Source organism: Nannospalax galili, unplaced genomic scaffold (assembly GCF_000622305.1).
Source record: "Nannospalax galili isolate Female #2095 unplaced genomic scaffold, S.galili_v1.0 scaffold568, whole genome shotgun sequence".
NCBI classification, from domain to species: Eukaryota; Metazoa; Chordata; class Mammalia; order Rodentia; family Spalacidae; genus Nannospalax; species Nannospalax galili.
In genome coordinates, this window is record NW_008359441.1 from 2,654,577 (window position 1) to 2,671,647 (window position 17,071).

Genomic DNA, 17,071 nt, shown 5'->3' on the forward strand with positions numbered 1-17,071 from the left:
GTTCAGTCTGCCAGGTGGGATTAGGGTCTGGAAGTGTTTACTTTTTCTCTCTTAAAAGCTTGTTGTGATAAACAGCTTCTAAAATCTCTGGTTAACAGGTAAAATCTGCTTATCTTTGGAGATCAGAGGAGAGGCAGGCTGCTCCTCAGCAGAGTTTGTTTCCCTTGACTCCAAAGCTCAAGGTGAGGTCCCTGTTGGGGAGGGGGGAAACTGCTGCTATTTGGAACCCTAACAACAAAAAGCATCCTTAAGAAGATATAAAATTATGCCAGGCATAGTGGTGCACATCTTTAATCCAGTATTCGGGAGGCAAAGGCAGGTGGCTCTCTGTCAGTTCAAGGCCAGCCTGGTCTAAATAGTGAGTTCCAGGCCAGCCCCACTACATGGAGACCCTTTCTCAAAGACAAAAAAAAAAAAAAGTTTGGGAATTATGGGGTGGATTAGGACCCCAGCTTCATTTATGGCCCTCAGGTTTTGGACCATTCTATGTAGGATCCACTTGAATTTTTTTATGTGTATGAGTATTTTGTGCAATGCCACAGAGGTCATAAGAGGGTGTGGAATCCCTTGGAACTGGAGTTAGGGAAGGTTGTTAGCTGCCATGTGGTTTTTGGGAAGTGAAAAGGAGTCCTCTGCAAGAGCATTCAGTGCTCTTAACTGCTGAGCCATCTCTCTATTCCCCACACTTGATTTTTTTTTTACTGTCAAGATAGATATACAAAACAGCCCTGAAGGCAGAAATCTATCCATGAGAGGCTATATACCTTTTTCTTCAGGCTTTAAAGAATATTGGGACTTCAAGAAAAGTGTGACAGGAGTGTCCAGGAATGGAGCTATTCAGACTTTTGGGGGGACATACTGAGTGAAATACGAGTTTACAGAAGAGAGTATATAGTCCTTGAGGCCCTAGACAGCTCCAGGCCATTACAGGAGAACCTGGTGTCAGAAATGCCAAAATAAGCTCAGCATGGTGGCACATGCCTTTATTCCCAGCACTCAGAAGGCAGAAGCAGGCAGACCTCTGTGAGTTTGAGGCCAGCCTGGTCTACATAGTGAGTTGCAGGCCTGCTGGGGCTACAGGGAGACCCTGTCTCAAAAGACCAAAAAAAAAAAAAAAAAAGTGGAGAAGGGAGCTGGAGAGATGGCTCAGTGGTTAAGAGCACTGGCTGCTCTTGAAGGAGTTCTGGGTTTAGTTCCCAGCACCCACATGGTGCCTAACAACTGTCTGTAACTTCAGTTCCAGGGGATCCCATGTTCTTTTCTGGACTCTGTGGGCATTACATGCACAGGTACACTTACATATATGTAATCAAAACACTCATATACATAAAATTTAAAAAATGTTAAGTGGAAAAAGGAGCATGGGGTTCTTGGCCTATTTTTGAAGCTTTTGTCTAATATTTGGAGTTGTGCAGGTGTGGTGGTGCATGACTTTAATCCCAGCAACTCACTGAGATGGAGATCAGCCTAGTCTACATAGTGAATTTCAGGACAGCTAGGACTGTGGGGAGGCTCTGTCTCAAAAAGAAAAATGAAAAACAAAAAAACAAGGACAATATTTGGAGATGTTTGGCTTCTAAAATGTATGGCTGGGATAGCTTCTCTTCCTATCTTAGGATGCATTTGTATACCTGGGCCTGGTTTTTAGCTAGCCCAGATATAGTGTATAGCTCCTGGAAGCTCCTTAACCTCTGCAACTTGTTATAGTTATCATCTCTAATAAGCAGATAAGAGTTCCAACAAGTCATTCCCCCATTGTTCCCTATACCAGTGGCCTGATATGATCAGTGGGGCTCTGTATCAGGCACAGCAATGGTATGGCTGTAACTGGGTTACCAGCATAAACTCCTCAGCCCAGGCATGAACTTAAGACCACCTAACAGACTTTTCCTCATGTGTGCACCAAGTTATTGTCTTGCCAGGTTAGGTCAAAAGCCACAGTGGAGCCTTTGAATTAAAGTGGAGGGAGCTTGGCTAGATGACCCTAGTTTAGACTATATTTGGGACAAGTCATGGGGGGGTAGCTATTAATTGTTCCTTGAGTTTTCAGTATGTAAGGCAGAGTGTGTATCCAAGGAAGGAGAAGTTGGAGAAAGTTCTGCAGGTGGAGGGGGAGGAAAAGGAGGGAGAATGGGAGCACAGTTGTTAGGTGGAAGGTTGGTTGGTGGCAGAGAAGCCAGAGGTTGAACAGGTACTTGAGTGTAGCAAAAATGGTCCTCAAAGATGTCACCTGGGGCTGAGTTTAGGGAGGGTGGGCTAGTATGAAACCTAATCAGACACATGTAACACAGCTGAGAGGTCCCATGACAAGGCACGAAGGCATGGATAAAGAAGATCTGGGTCCTTTCATAAATGACAAGAGTTCTAACTGTAGGATGCAGTTATAACTTGGTGTGCCAGGAGGCAGCCAGAGCTCTTCATCTGGGAATGGGTACAAGGACCCAATTTTGTTAGGAAACTAAGTTTTCTTTTTTCAGAGTCTGAGGGTCAAATTTACACTAATTTTTGAGAATACAACCCAGGGATGAGTCAGATTGACTAGGAGGCGTGAGACACCCCCCCCCAGGTGAATCCTATCAGAGGTGCAATATTCACCCAGAAGGCATCTCTCAAGGGCAGTGGACCTCCCTTGGGGTGAGACCCCATCTCACCACACTGACTTGACTGAGGCATGCTCTAAGCTGAGGTGGGCCTGAAGAACAGAAACCCTCCCAACTTGTTGATATGAAGCTCGTTCACTCCAGAGTCAAACCTATCCAGTTAGCCATGCTGGCCCCAACTAGAAGGGAAAACGTTATCAACAGAACTGGCCAAGAATCAGTTTAATGAAGGGGAAACTCACCATCCTGGGGAACATGAAAGCCTAGTTACCTGTAGGTCTCTTAGGTCTAGCCAGGATGGGAACAGTATATATACATACCATCAGCCACGACACTGTTCTCTCCTGCTCTGGAGAATGGCAGAAAATGCTAGAATGGGGAAAAAGAGGGAAGAAAATCCTTACAACATATGCAGATCTGCCTAGTGAGCTCTGTGGACAACTGCATCACATGCTTAGAGTGAAAGAGTTCCCAGAAGGAAGAAAAGTAGTCCCTAACCCCACCTAACCCACAAACAGAGCAGGCCACCCTCCTTTCCCTGTTGCCTTCATGTACCACTGAAGTGTAGCCTTGGCCAGTGTCCTTCGGTAATAAACTCAGGCTTTCTACAAGGGGCTGAAAGGCAGGTCTTAGTGTGCACCCTGACACACAGTGGCCATCTGGCTCACAGCCTGAAAGACTTCTGGTCTCACTGGAGATCAGCCCTAGCCACAGGCCTGTCACTTGCCTGCCACAAGCACCAGAGTGGAGAGGCCAAGGGAGGCAAGGAGAGGGTTCCTGTCCGTACCACCAAAATGGCATATCAGGAGTGACAAGCCAAAGGTGTGGGGTGAAAGTATTTATCAGCCCAAAACAAACAGAAAAAGGATTTCATAAAGAAAATATGCTGGAGCTATGGAGATTGCTCAGTTAAGTGTTTGCCAGGCAAGCATGAGGACCCAAGTTTGATCCCCAGCACCCCTGGAAAAAGCTGGGCTGGGCAAGCAGAGACAGACACAAGTATACACAGATGTAAGGTCTCTAGATCTTTATTTTATAAAAATTGTTATATTCTCATACTTTCTCATCTGACCTGAAAGACTGCTCCTATACACTTTTCAATGAAAAAAATCTCTTAGCCAGGGCATATTTTTACTATAACTTATTCAAGCATTCCTTTGATAATTATTTTTTTGTGGTACTTACTAAAACTGTACTACACATTGATAAACATAACATCTTAAGTACTGGCAAGTTTTTTAAAGATTTCTAGAAACAAAATTCCTGGTTTGAAGAGAGATGGTGTGTGTGTGTGTGTGTGTGTGTGTGTGTGTGTGTGTGTGTGGGTGTGTGTGTGTGTGTGTGTGTGGGTGTGTGTGTGTGTGTGTGTGTGGGTGTGTGTGTGTGTGTGTGTGTGGGTGTGTGTGTGTGTGTGTGTGTGGGTGTGTGTGTGTGTGTGTGTGTGTGTGTGTGTGTATGTATGTATGTATGGGGGCTTGTTTTCTGACAGGGTCTCCCTAGTCTCAGCCCACCTGGCACTCACTATGTGGACCAGGCTGGCCTCGATCTCAGAGATCCACCTGCCTCTGCCTCCAGCGGGCTAAGATTAGAGGAGTGTACCACTAAACCCGCAGTTACATGTGTGTGTAAGTGTATTTTCTCAATGCTAAAAGATAGAATCAATAATCTTCAAAAATAAAAATCCAGTTGTGGTTGTCATCTGTAATTCTAATGCATGATGAAAAAAAATCTGAATTTGCGAATTTGAAATCAAGCCTAAAATGCCAATCTTTCAGTTATGGAAAAAGGTAGTTTTTAAGGGTTAGTCACCAACATATGTAGAGACCACTGAAAGAAAAGGTAACAGCTAAGTCAGGTTCCAAAGGGGAACGTTGACAAGAGTGAAATTTAAGTAGAGATACTACCTTTAAATGACAGAATACAGCAACAATTCATTTCTAAAGCGAATTATACACAAGGAAACTATAAAAACCAATGAACAGTGACTCTCAACAGTTGTGTTTTTCTGACGTCTCTGAAATGTAACATTTGTGACTACGCAATTCACCCTACCCAAGTTTTGCAGAAAAATTCATAAAGCATTACGAGGAAATGAAAACATACAAAAATAGTTTTCTGGCCTATACAGTATTTTGGAAATAGACATGCATTTGTATGTAAACCCCTCACAGGTTAAAAAGAAAAAAAAGCACGGCTGAGGGTACTCTGCACTGACAATCTTACTCTGTAGTTTAACCACATATATACAGTGCCGAGAGTCCTAGAGCACAATTTGCCTTTCACTCACTTCATCTTCATCATCTCAGACCTCGCATGTTTATATAAATGTTTTAGAAAATCTTCAAACCTAGAAGCAGGTTAAGACTCCAACAATATCTTCTCCTCTTTAGTGAAGAGGCTGTTCAACAATGGTCACTCCAGCTGACATATGGCAGCAAGCAGTAGGAAAAACGGGCTACATGCTACTTTAAAATCGGTCACGTATTTCACTTGGAAAGCTTACTGGGTTGGAAAGGTACTGAAACACATGTGTAATGTTTAGTATGGGAAACGTTTGCACGCAGAAGAATTTCAAATTCCTAGTGACTATTAAATTCATATTCAGATTTTAAACAATTTGTGTTCTGTGGCACATTCTTATATATAAATACCTAGGGCACTGTCCACATATAGTTTGTATTTCCTGGAATAGTTGATTTACTCAGGACTTGAAAAAGCTCATTGGGTTGTGGTGTAGATCAATGGTAAAGCATTTGTCCAGCACAAACAAGGCCCTGGGTTTGATCCCCAGCAGCACAAAAACAAAGCAAGACAGCTACTAAAATATTGCAGGTGAGTGTATTTACACTGGATGCATTCTGTGTTTTTTAGCTGAAGATTAAATCGCAGTATAATGTTCGCATGGGAGCCTCATTTTCTTAAACTTTTGAGTTAGACTGTATCTGCACGTGAACTGCCATGTTCCTTCAGTGCCTTCATGAAGGTTGGTCCCCCACTGGAAGGATTCTGGTGAAAATGTTTTCCACAGTGCAACCTTGCTGCAGCTTCAGGATCTATTCCCTATGTGAACCCTCTGGTGGACACTGAGTCGGGACTTCCGGCTGAAGGCCTTTCCACATTCAGAACACTCGTAGGGTTTCTCCCCTGTGTGGATTCTCAGGTGCAACCTAAGAGTTGATCTCTGGCTGAAGGTTTTGCCACATTCAGTACACTCATAGGGTTTCTCTCCTGTGTGAGTTCTCATGTGGATGATGAGCTGCGAGTTCTGGATAAAAGACTTTCCACACTCACTGCACTCATAGCGTTTCTCCCCTGTGTGAATTTTCTGATGTATGATGAGGTTCGATTTTTTGAAGAAGGTTTTTGCACATTCGTTACACTCATAGGGTCGCTCTCCCGTATGAATTCTCTGGTGTGTGGTGAGTTCAAACTTCTGAGCAAATGTCTTGCCACACTCGCTACACTCATAGGGCTTCTTCTCCATGTGTGCTCTCTGGTGTACGATGAGGTTTGACTGGTGAGTAAATGCCTTTCCACACTCGGGACACTCAAAGGGCTTCTCCCCAGTATGGATTCTCTGGTGTTTGATAAGGTTTGCCTTGTGGGAGAAGGTTTTCTTACAAACATTACATTCGTAGGGTTTTTCTCCAGTATGTATCCTCTTATGACTAATGAGAAGTGACTTAAAGGAGAAGGCTTTGTCACAGTAATTACAAATAAAAGGCTGAACCAAGTTCTTAATTTTCTGATGATTAAAAATGACTTCTTTGTGGCTGATGGCTTTTCCATTTTCACTATATTCAGAGTACTCTACTCCAGGATGGGCTTTCTCTTGCTTCAGATGCAAAAGTGGTTTTCCAAATCCACCACATTCACCGCCTTTTTTTCTTACACATCTTCTATTACTATTAAGCAAGTCTGAATTACATTTCAAAGTTTTTTCATATAAATCATATTTATAGGGAACTTGTGTTAATGACACAAAGTCTGTGTTCAGATTTAATGTTCTTCCAAAGAGATTGCCTCTTTCTTCAATTGCTGACTGGTTCTTAAGAATTACGAACTGCCTCGTCTGCTCATCAGGGTCTTTATGGTCCCTCTCCATCTGGTCATCAGCCTTCCAGACTTCTAGGATAGAACACAATGAAATGTACTTTGTCAGTCCTTCCTCTGTTACAGAATGTGAAGTCCCCACAAATGTTCATATCATAGAGTTGACTCTTTAGTTTGGGACCCAGTCCCCCAGCATTAAAATTCCCAATGCAAAATTTTCTCATCTCTTAAACCTTGAAAGGAAAACATAGAAATATTAAAAATCTTGTGGCAAAAAAAAAAGGGGCAGGGGTGGCACGACTGTGACACAATAGCATTGCCAGATGACAAATGACCCTAAAGTGTGTAGGAACAGTAAAATCAAAGCAAATGTCAAAACTGGATGATGTGGCTCATGCTTGTAATCCCAACACTCAGGAAGCCAAGGCAGAAAGACTGGCATGCATTCAAGACCAGTCTGGGCTAAAGACAGCTTGTCTCAATAGCCCCTACCCTTGGCCCCAAGCAACAACAAAAGTCATCATGATGACATGGGAAGGATGGCCATTCCAGGAACGAAGACTTCAAAGTATCCTCAAGGACAACGGACAGTTAGAGACCAAGAAGGTAAGCCAGTGAAGATGCTACATGGACAAACCTAGGTGAACTGAGGCAAGTGATGTGCTGATTCTAGGCTACTGTGAGCACCAGCACTGGCCTACCTGCTTCTCATCTCTTTCCTGTTTTCTACTCTGTTCATCTATATGAATTTCTAATTTTTTTTTCTGAGCCAGGGTCTCACTGTGTAGACTAAGCTGGCCTAAAACTTACAGCAATCATCTTGCTTTTGCCCCAAAAGTATTGTGATCACAAGCATGTGTCACCACACCTGGCCCCCAAATATTTCCTTGAGACAAGGTCTCATGTATCCCAGGCTGGCCTCAAATTTACTATATAGTAGAGGATGACCCTGAACTCCCCATTCTCTTGCCTCCACATTCCAAATGCTAGTATTATAAGTGTGTACTAGCATGCTCAGTTTTTTAAAATAACATTCCTTTATTTTTGTGTATGAGTGCTTTACATGAATGTATATAAGTGCACTTGTGTTGTGCAATGCCCACGAGGCCAAAAGAGGGTTTCGGATACCCTGGAAATGTTAGCCACCATATGGGTGCTGGGAACTGAACATGGGTCTCTGTAAGAGCAGCCAATGCTCTTAACCATTTGTCCAGCCCCATGCTGGGTTGGTGGATTTTTTTTTTTCTTTTTTTTTTGTCTTTTTGAGACGGGGGTCTCCCTGTAGCCCCAGCTGTCCTGGAACTCATTATGTGGACCAGGATGGCCCTGAACTCACAGAGATTCGCCTGTCTCTGCCTCCCAAGTGCTGGGATTAAAGGTGTGTACCACCACACCTGGCTACTTTTTATGAGGTGCCGTGGATCAAATCCAGGGCTTTGTATATGCTAAGCAAGCAGTCTATCAACTGAGCTACACCTCTTACACCAAAATAACTTTAAAAATCTATTACTGGCCTGGCATGGTGGCACACATCCCAGCACTTGGAAAGCAGAGGCAGGTGGATTTCTAGGAGTTCAAGGTGAGCCAGAATACACAGTGAGTTCCAGCCACCCAGGGCTACACAGTGAGACTTGGACTCAAAAACTATGTGGGAGGGTGCAGAGGGTACCTGTGCAGAGTCAGTTCTCTCCTTCCATTTTCACATGGACTGTGAGGCTTGTATGGCAAGGGTTTTATCGACTGAGTCATCTTGTCAGCCCATTTTCATGTGTGTGGTGTGCATGTGTATGTATATATGTTTGTGTTTGTGTGTGTGTGTTCATGAGGAGCACTGGGGTTCATATCAGGAATCATCCTCAATAGTTCCTCCATCTTATTCATCAAGGCAAAGTCTTTCGATCAAACCTAGAGCTCACAGATAACAGCTAGTCTACTAGCCAGCTTGCTCTGTTTCAGCCTTCCAAGGCTAAAATTACAGGCATGCTGCCATGGCCAATCAGCATTTATGTGTTCTGGGGATCTGTGTGTGCCATCTCCCTAGCCCCCAAAATAACTTTAACATTTCTTTTTTTTTTTCTTTTTTTTTTTTGGTCATTTTGAGACAGGGTCTCCCTGTAGCCCCAGCTGTCCTGGAACTCACTAGGTAGTCCAGGCTGGCCCTGAACTCATAGAGATCCACCTGCCTCTGCCTCCCGAGTGCTGGGATTAAAGGTGTGCACCACACCATGCCCGGCAACATTTCTTTTTATTACTATTTATTTTATGTGCATGCCATGGCATGTTCAGTGGTGATCAACGGCCAATCTGTGGGAGCTGGTTCTCACCCTCCATCATGTGGGTCCCAGGGACTGAATTCAGGTCATTGGGCTCAGAAGCACAGGCTTGCAGAGACCATCACACTGCAATGCTCCAAGTCTCTGAAGACTGTTTTGCAAATGGATGGCACTGTTGGAGCTCTAAAGTCAGGTCCTTCAACACAGCCGCCTACTCCTGCTGAGTTCACTGCTTTGGACACTGTGGTTGTTGGAGAGTGATGATGTCTTCATAATTTTCTGCTTCTCCTTTTACTGTACCCCTACTTCACCTGCACTAATCTACAGGGCCACATCACCCTATCTTGAACTCACAGAGATCCACCTGCCTCTGCCTCCAGAGTGCTGGGATTAAAGGCATGCACCACCACACCTATTTATTTTATGTGTATGAGTTTATTGCCCGCATGATGTAAGTGCGCCTGTGCCTTGCAATATCCGCAGAGATCAGAAGAGTGTTAGATTCCCCTGGAACTAGAGTTAGGATGGTTGTTAGCTGCCAAGTGGGTGCTGGGAATTGAACCTGGGTCCTCCACAAGAGCAGTCAGTGTTCTTAATCACTGAACCATCTCTCCAGTCCCTGGCCTAGACTTTTTAATAACCTTTGCTTTTATCTTATGTATTAAGCTACTCCTTGTAATCCTGTTACTGTTTTATGACAGCAATGTCACTCTTGTATCAAAAAGCCTCATGTGCTAAAATACGTAAGTCACCATTCTGGCAAATTGAGAATAAGCATAATACCAAGTATGAACATGTGTGAGCAAGTATCTATAAGCACAGACAGCTGTGTACTGGGAGGTATGACTGGATCAGAGGGACGGCCATCAGTTCTCAGTCATCTCTAAAGGTTTTAGGATATGAAAAATAGATTCTTAAGATCTCAAAGGGGCTGGGAATGAGCTTAGTTGACACAGTGCTTACCCCTCATACAAGAAAAGCCCTGGGTTCAATCCGAAGCACATAAAATCAGAAGTGGCACTGCATGCCTATAATCCCAGCACTAGAGAGATGGAGGCAGAAGGACCTGAAGTTCAAGGTCATCTTCAGCTACAAGTGGGGTTCAAGGCCAGGCCAGGATATATGAACCCTTGCAAATCTCAAAGGTGCTCAAACTGTTCAAAATCACTTCTGGCTTTTCACCTTCTTGTGTCTCCCTAGAGGTCTGAAGTAGCCGTTCTACCTACAACTGCAACTCTTGTCATTCCCCCTCAAAAATCAGCTTGATAATACTAGAGAGTTTCCTGACAGAACGCAGCTCCTAACTATTTGGACACCAGGAACCTTGAAAATAAAGAGAGAGAACTTGGAGGCTGTACTCAATGTCAGCATGGATACCACCACTTAGTAATTCAGGAACCCTAATTTTTGGCAACTGAGAAAGGACATAAATGCTAATTCTAAATCTGTCCTTACCCACAGAAAGCAGGTTGCTGTAATTCTCCAGCATTACATCCATGTATAGAATTCTCTGAGAGGGGTCCAGCTGCTCCCACTCCTCCTGGGTGAAGTCCACAGTTACATCCGTGAATGAAACCGATCCCTGAAATGATACATTTTTCATTCTAAAATGATTAGCTTTGGGTGATTCAGCAAAGATATGGACACTTACTCTTGCCATGTTAGTGATGCACCATGATAGTTTACATAGAACAGCATCTTGTTCACTGTCTTGTCACAGCTCTAAAAATATTAAGACATTTATTGATTCCTGTATCTGTCCTATTTAATGGGTATCTAAAATTAATAAAATGTTTTCTGTTCATTGTGTGCATGTGTGCACACATGTATGTATATAAAGAAAACTGCACAGACATAAATGTTCAGTCTGTTGTTACCAGTACAGTGATGATGCTCATACAGGCATCATTTTTGTGCTAATAAATATTAGGGGGCTAGCTGGGCATGGTGGTGCACGCCTATAGCCCCAGCACTTGGGAGGCAAAGGCAGGCAGAGCTCTGTGAGTTCAAGGCCAGCCTGGTCTACGTAGTGAGTTCCAGGACAGCTCAGGCTACAGGGGGACCCTGTCTTAAAAAGACCAGAAAAAAAAAAAATTAGGGGGGGAGGCTGGAGAGATGGCTCAGTGGTTAAGAGCACTGGCTGCTCTTACAGAGGACCCGAACTTGATTCCCAGGACCCACATGGCAGCTAACAACCATCTGTAATTTCACTGACACCCTCTTCTGACCTCCATTGGCATTGCACATGGGTGCACTTATACACATGTAGGCATAACACTCATACATATAAAATATTTTTTAAAAATTAGAGAATTGAAGCTTTGAACATTGAAATGCAGAAGCTGGATTTTCCAATGATAAATTATCACATACAACTACAGAGCCCTCTACCTTTCCAAGCGACAGAAGTGGTAGAGAAGACATCTTTATGTAGTTTGACGTAAAAGTCAATTACACATCTAAAGATTTGTAAACTGGAAGATATGTCAGTAAAGAATATCCAGACTATGGGGCTGGAGAGATTGCTCAGTGGTTAAGAAGACTTGCTGTTCTTCAGAGGATCCAGAACCAATTTCCAGTACCCATATGGTGGCTAACAATTGCCTGCAACTCTAGTTCCAGGGGATCTGACACCCTCTTCTGACCTCTGAGGGCACTGCATGCACATGGTGCACTCACATATATGCAGACAAAACAGACATAAAAACAAAAAATAAAATTAAAAAAGAATATCCAGACTAAACACAGAAGGAACAAACACTACACAGGACAAGTTAAAAGATCTAAGTCTCAGATGGACGCCTGAATGGGAAAATGGAGTAAAAACATGGTCTGAAGAGATAATAAATCTGAATACCTCCAAATGGTTCACATCAGACCACAGATCAAAAAACCTGCACTAGTGCTGGGCATGGTGGCATATGCCTTAAAATCCCAGCACTTGGGAGGCAGAGGCAGGCGTATCTCTGAGATGGAGGCCAGACTAGTCTACATAGGAATTCCACACCAACTGGGGCTACAGGGAAACCCTGTCTCAAAAAACTCCACTAGCCCTAAGTAGAATAAATAGCAAAAGTCCCACATTAAGAGGGAGTGTCTTCAAAGGCACAACAATAAAACTGACAAAATACTTTTCAAAAGAAACCATGGAAACTTTGAAGTGCTGAGACTATTTCTGAAATGAACTGGCAAACTTCCCAAAAAGGGCTGAGTAGTAAATATTTTAGATTTTATAAGCTATATGTAGTCTCTCCTGAAACTAATCAACTCCGCCCTCATACAACTGAAGTGGGCATAGATGATTCATAAACAAATGGCCTGAGTGTGCTCCAATAGAACTTGGTTTATGGACACCAAAATTTGAATTTCATGTAATTTTCAAAGCACATTTTTTTTTTTTTTTGTCTTCTTGAAACAGGGTTCCTGTAGCCCCAGCTGGCCTGCAACGTAGACCAGGCTGGCCTCGAACTCACAGAGATCCGCCTACCTCTGCCTTAAGTGCTAGGATTAAAGATATGTACCACTACATCCAGCTCACAAAATATTTTTTCAATTTTCTTAGAACCATTTAAAAATGTGAAAACCAGGGGCTGGAGACAGGGCTCAGTGGTTAAGAACACTGACTGTTCTTGCAGAAGACCCAGGTTTGAATCCCAGCACCCACATGGCAGCTAACAACTGTCCCTAACTTCAGTTACAGGGGATTCAACAGCCTCTTCTGTCCTCCATGGGCACTGCACGACATGGGTGCACTTACCTACATGCAGGCAATACACGCATATGCATTAAAAAAAAAAGTGAAAACCAGTCTTGGCTTGTGGACCATCCACAAAGAAGGCATCAAGCCACCTGAATAATAGGTCATAGTTTGAGAGCCCTTGATCTACAGTGATATATATATTATCATGTGTTAAGAATTATCACTATTAGCCGGGTGTCATGGTACACGCCTTTAAAGTCCCAGCACTTGGGTGGCAGAGGCAAGTGAATCTGAGTTCAAAGCCAGTCTAGTCTATATAGTGAGTTCCAGGCCAGCTGGGGCTACTGGGAGACCCTGTCTCAAAAAGACCAAAAAATAATATACATTTAAAGAGTCTGGAAAGATGGCTTAGCAATTAAGGGGACCCGAGTTCAGTTCCCAGCACCCATACCAGGTGGTTCACAACCATCTGTAACTCAAACTCTAGGGAATCTGACATCCTCTCATAGCCTCTGTGGGCAAGTCCTCATAAATACACCTTTTAAAAAAAAATGTGAGTGTCTTGCATGTAAGTGCACCATGTGTGTGCAATGCCTAGCAGCCAGAAGAGGATGCCAGATCCCCAGGAACTGGAGGTACAGATGGCTGTTAGCCATCATATGGGTATTGGTGTCGGGACTGTCTGAGTGCAGCCACACCCTGGGCCTATGAGTTCCGGAGCACTTCCACAGCCTGACCTAGAGTCGGCCCACCTGTTCGGTCACTTTCAATTCTTGCCAAGATAGCGCCCGGCACAGGTCAAGGGGGAGGGATGGGGAAACTCATCCCAGACATAGGATTGGCTCCACCTGGCCCTGCCTCATTCCTGGCGTACAGAGGGAGTGGCCCCTCAGCCCATAGGTCCGCGACACCAGAAGCAACTGTCACTCACGGCTCAAACTTCCCGCCGTGAGACTTTGCCTTTAAATACCTGTGCCTGCTGCAATAAAGCGTGTTCCTACTCTGACTCTGTGTGTTCCTTTTGAGCCGCGCACTCACCATCCCGCTCAGCCCCGAGGGGAGAAACGGATTATCGGATGGCTCCGAGGATCTCTCTTTCCCCCTCCCCGCATGTCGGAACCCAACATATTGGGAATTGAACCTGGGTCCTCTGGAAGAACAGCAAGTGTTAACTGCTGAGCCATCTCTCCAGCCCCCATAAGTAAATCTATAAAATATACATTTAAGGCTAGGCATAGTAGTATACACCTGTTAATCCCAGCACTTGGGAGGCAAAAGCAGGAAAACTGCCACAAATTCAGGATCAGACAAACCACTGGAGGGATGAGAATATAATCTGGCATTCCAGCAGAGTCAAGTGACTCAAAAATCAGGCCAGCCAGATAGCTCAGCAGGCAAAGGGCTGCCACCAAGCCAGATGACCAGAGCTCCTTCCCCAGGCCCCACATGGTAGAAGGAGAGAATCCACTCCTCCAAGTTGTCCTCTGACCTCCACACACGTACCATAGATATGATCCCCCCCACTCCCCAGATTATTTTAAAATTAGAACTTAAATGCGTATACAGTCAATAAACATATATGTAATTAGTAACAGCTCGAAACTGCATCAAGCAAAGACTGACAACTACAGCCAGGAAAGGGGTGCATCTATATTGGTGCAAAGCTATCAAAATAGACTTTTCAGAAATAGTAGTTTTTCCAAAAAGTATTTCTCACACCCTTTCTCAATAAGCCACTGAAGAATGTTAATATAATCATCCCAAAAGGACACAGGAAGGACAAAGATACAAGAGAGCTAAAGGAAGGTCCCAGGAAGATGTGCAGGATAGCAGGAATCCCCTAAGGACACAAGCTGCTTCTAGTATAGACTGGAACAGGGCCCTTTGAAGAGGCATTTGAAGGCTATCAAGATACCTGCTGCCTCTGCCACCCTTTCATTAGCCCAGGCAGGCTTAGCTGATTCTCTTCTGCACTTATTCTGGTTTGTTTTGAGCATGTGCTGATGACATCTCCCTTTCACACCAGACTGCTCTGGATCAGATGAGAACACTCACTCTGTCTTACAAAGTGATCTGCTTTAGTCGACTGCTGCGAGCCGGTGGTTGAACATCCCACTCCCTCTAACACAGTCCTGCCAGACATTCAACACTGGGTGCACACTGTGACCCCATCAGAGGGACAGACTATGTGGAGAACTGCCTCTTCATGTTTCTTATGCCCTTTCCGATGACTTCCCCAGACCAGGTCTCTGTGAACATCAGGAAAGCTACAACTAGACTATGACCCAGAGATTTTGCATGGCTCACCTTCCAGCAAAATTTCTAGACACAGCTTCAACCTGTTGCTAGCTCTGCTCGATAAATATTGCCATTCTCTGCTGCCCAGGAAGACTGCACCATTTTACAGTGCCCCCACAGTGCATGTTCTCTCCTGAACACTAGTAATCAGTCATAATTTGAAGCCAAAGAACTGGCAAAACAGCTCAGAGGGTGAACTTACTTACATGCAGGCAATACATGTAAAAATAATAAAATATTTTTAAAAGTTTTGTAATATTTTAACCTACCAGCAGAGTTTGGAGAATGCATCATAAATAACAGGTCAATATCTTAATCCAGGTGTGTACATAACACCCACTTTAAGCAAGGGTTTTGTTTTTGGGGGTTTTATTTTTTTTGCACGGGGGGGGGGCATACTAGGGATCAAACCTAGGGCCTCAAACATGCAAGGCAAGCACTCTACCAACTACTGAGCTATAGCCCCAGTCCTTTATTTATATGCATTTGTTATGTATATAGTCTTAACATACAGCCTAAGGGGGGAGGAAGGCTGGCAATATGGCTCAGTGTATAAAGGCATCTGTCGCCAAGCCTGACGCTTCAGTTCAATCACCATGGTGGAAAGCAAAGAACCAACTCCCATAAGCTGTCCTCTAACCAAGTATTTGTGCTGTAGCATACGGACACACACACAAAAATTAAAGCTGGCCTTGAATCTACAAAGATCTACTTTTGCCTCTAGCGTTCTGGGATTAAAGGTGTGTGCCACAACACCTGGGAAAATTTTTTTTTTAATTTATTTTGCCTGCATTATATGTAAGTGCACCCATTATATGTAAGTGCTCACAGAGGTCAGAAGAGGGCATCAGGTCCCCAGGAACTAGTTATGGTTTTTAGCCACCATGTGGGCGCTGGGAACTAAACATGGGTTCTCTTCAAGAGCAGCCAGTGCTCTTTACTGCTGAACTCTCTCTCCAAAAAACATTTTTTTAAAAGTTAGGCATAGTACTGCACACCTTTAATCCCAGGACCAGGCAGGGGCAGGCAATCTCTGTGAGATAGAGGCCAGCCTGGCCTCCATAGGCTGGCCTAGTCTCCATACTGAGTCCCAGGCCAGCTGTGGCTACAAGGGAGACCCCATCCCAAAAAAAAAAAAAAAAAAAAAAAAAAAAAAAAAAGGTTAAAAAAAAATTAGGTTAAAGGAATGAGGCAGCTCTCTATGCTCTAATAAGGAATGACCTCCAAGGGGTGTATTAGCTGTGGTGGTACACACTTGTAATCCCAGTACTTGGGAAGCTAAAGCAGGAGGATCATGAGTTCAAGTCAAGCCTGGACTACATAGTGAGTTTCCAGACCAACCTGGGCTACATAGGAGGGCCTTGTCTCAAAAAAAAAAAAAAAACCCAAAGCTGAGCCCGGTGTGGTGGCACATACCTTTAATCCCAGCACTCCACAGGCAGAGGCAGGCATGAGTTCAAGGTCAGCCTGGTCTACATATTGAGTTTCAGGCCAGCTGGGGCTACAGGGAGACCCTGTCTCAAAAAGAATTAAAAAAAAAAAAAAAAGCTATGCTACTGAATAATAAAAATTAGGACAAAGGCTGGAGAGATGGTTTAACAGTTAACAGTACTCACAGTTAAGAGTCCTGGTCTTCCAGAGGACAAAAATTTGGTACCCAACACCCATGTCAGGTGGCTCCCAACCCCAGGGGATCCAATGCCCTCTTCTGGCCTCCATTGCACCTGCACACACATGTACATACCTCCCTCATAGACATAAATTAAAATTTTTAAAAATCTTTAAGAAAGAAAAAGGGGGGTTGGAGAGATGGCTCAGCAGTTAAGAGCACTGACTGCTCTTGCAGAGGACCCAGCTTCGATTCCCAGCACCCACACGATGGCTAACAACCATGCATAACTCCAGTTCCAGGGGATCCAACACCCTCTTCTGACCTAAACACTGCATGACACAGGTAGACTTACGTACATACAATTAATACACTCATAGACATTAAATAAAAATAACAAATAGCCAGGCATAGGGCTCATGCCTTTAATCCCAGCACTCAGGAGGCAGACAGATCCCTGTGAATTCAACAGCCTGATCTACATAGTGAGTTCCAGGCCAGCTGGGGCTACAGGGAGACCTGTCTCAAAAAGACAAAA

General features: G+C 44.0%; 1 protein-coding gene across 8 annotated transcripts in view; it reads right to left on the minus strand.

Annotated features, from left to right (window-relative positions):
- Positions 1–4,052: 4,052 nt before the first annotated feature.
- Positions 4,053–17,071, minus strand: part of Zfp1 (ZFP1 zinc finger protein) — a 52,539-nt gene continuing 39,520 nt past the window's right edge. For 6 of the 8 annotated variants that reach the window (XM_008822962.3, XM_029558608.1, XM_029558607.1 and 3 more), the window contains 2 exons: positions 10,382–10,508; positions 4,053–6,728 (listed from right to left, as the gene is read on the minus strand). In XM_008822962.3, coding sequence (XP_008821184.1) covers positions 5,647–6,728; positions 10,382–10,508 — 1,209 coding nt within the window. In that variant the 3' untranslated portion in view covers positions 4,053–5,646. The remainder of the gene's footprint in view (positions 6,729–10,381; positions 10,509–17,071) is intronic. The other 2 variants (XM_029558610.1, XM_029558609.1) reach the window with 1 other exon arrangement.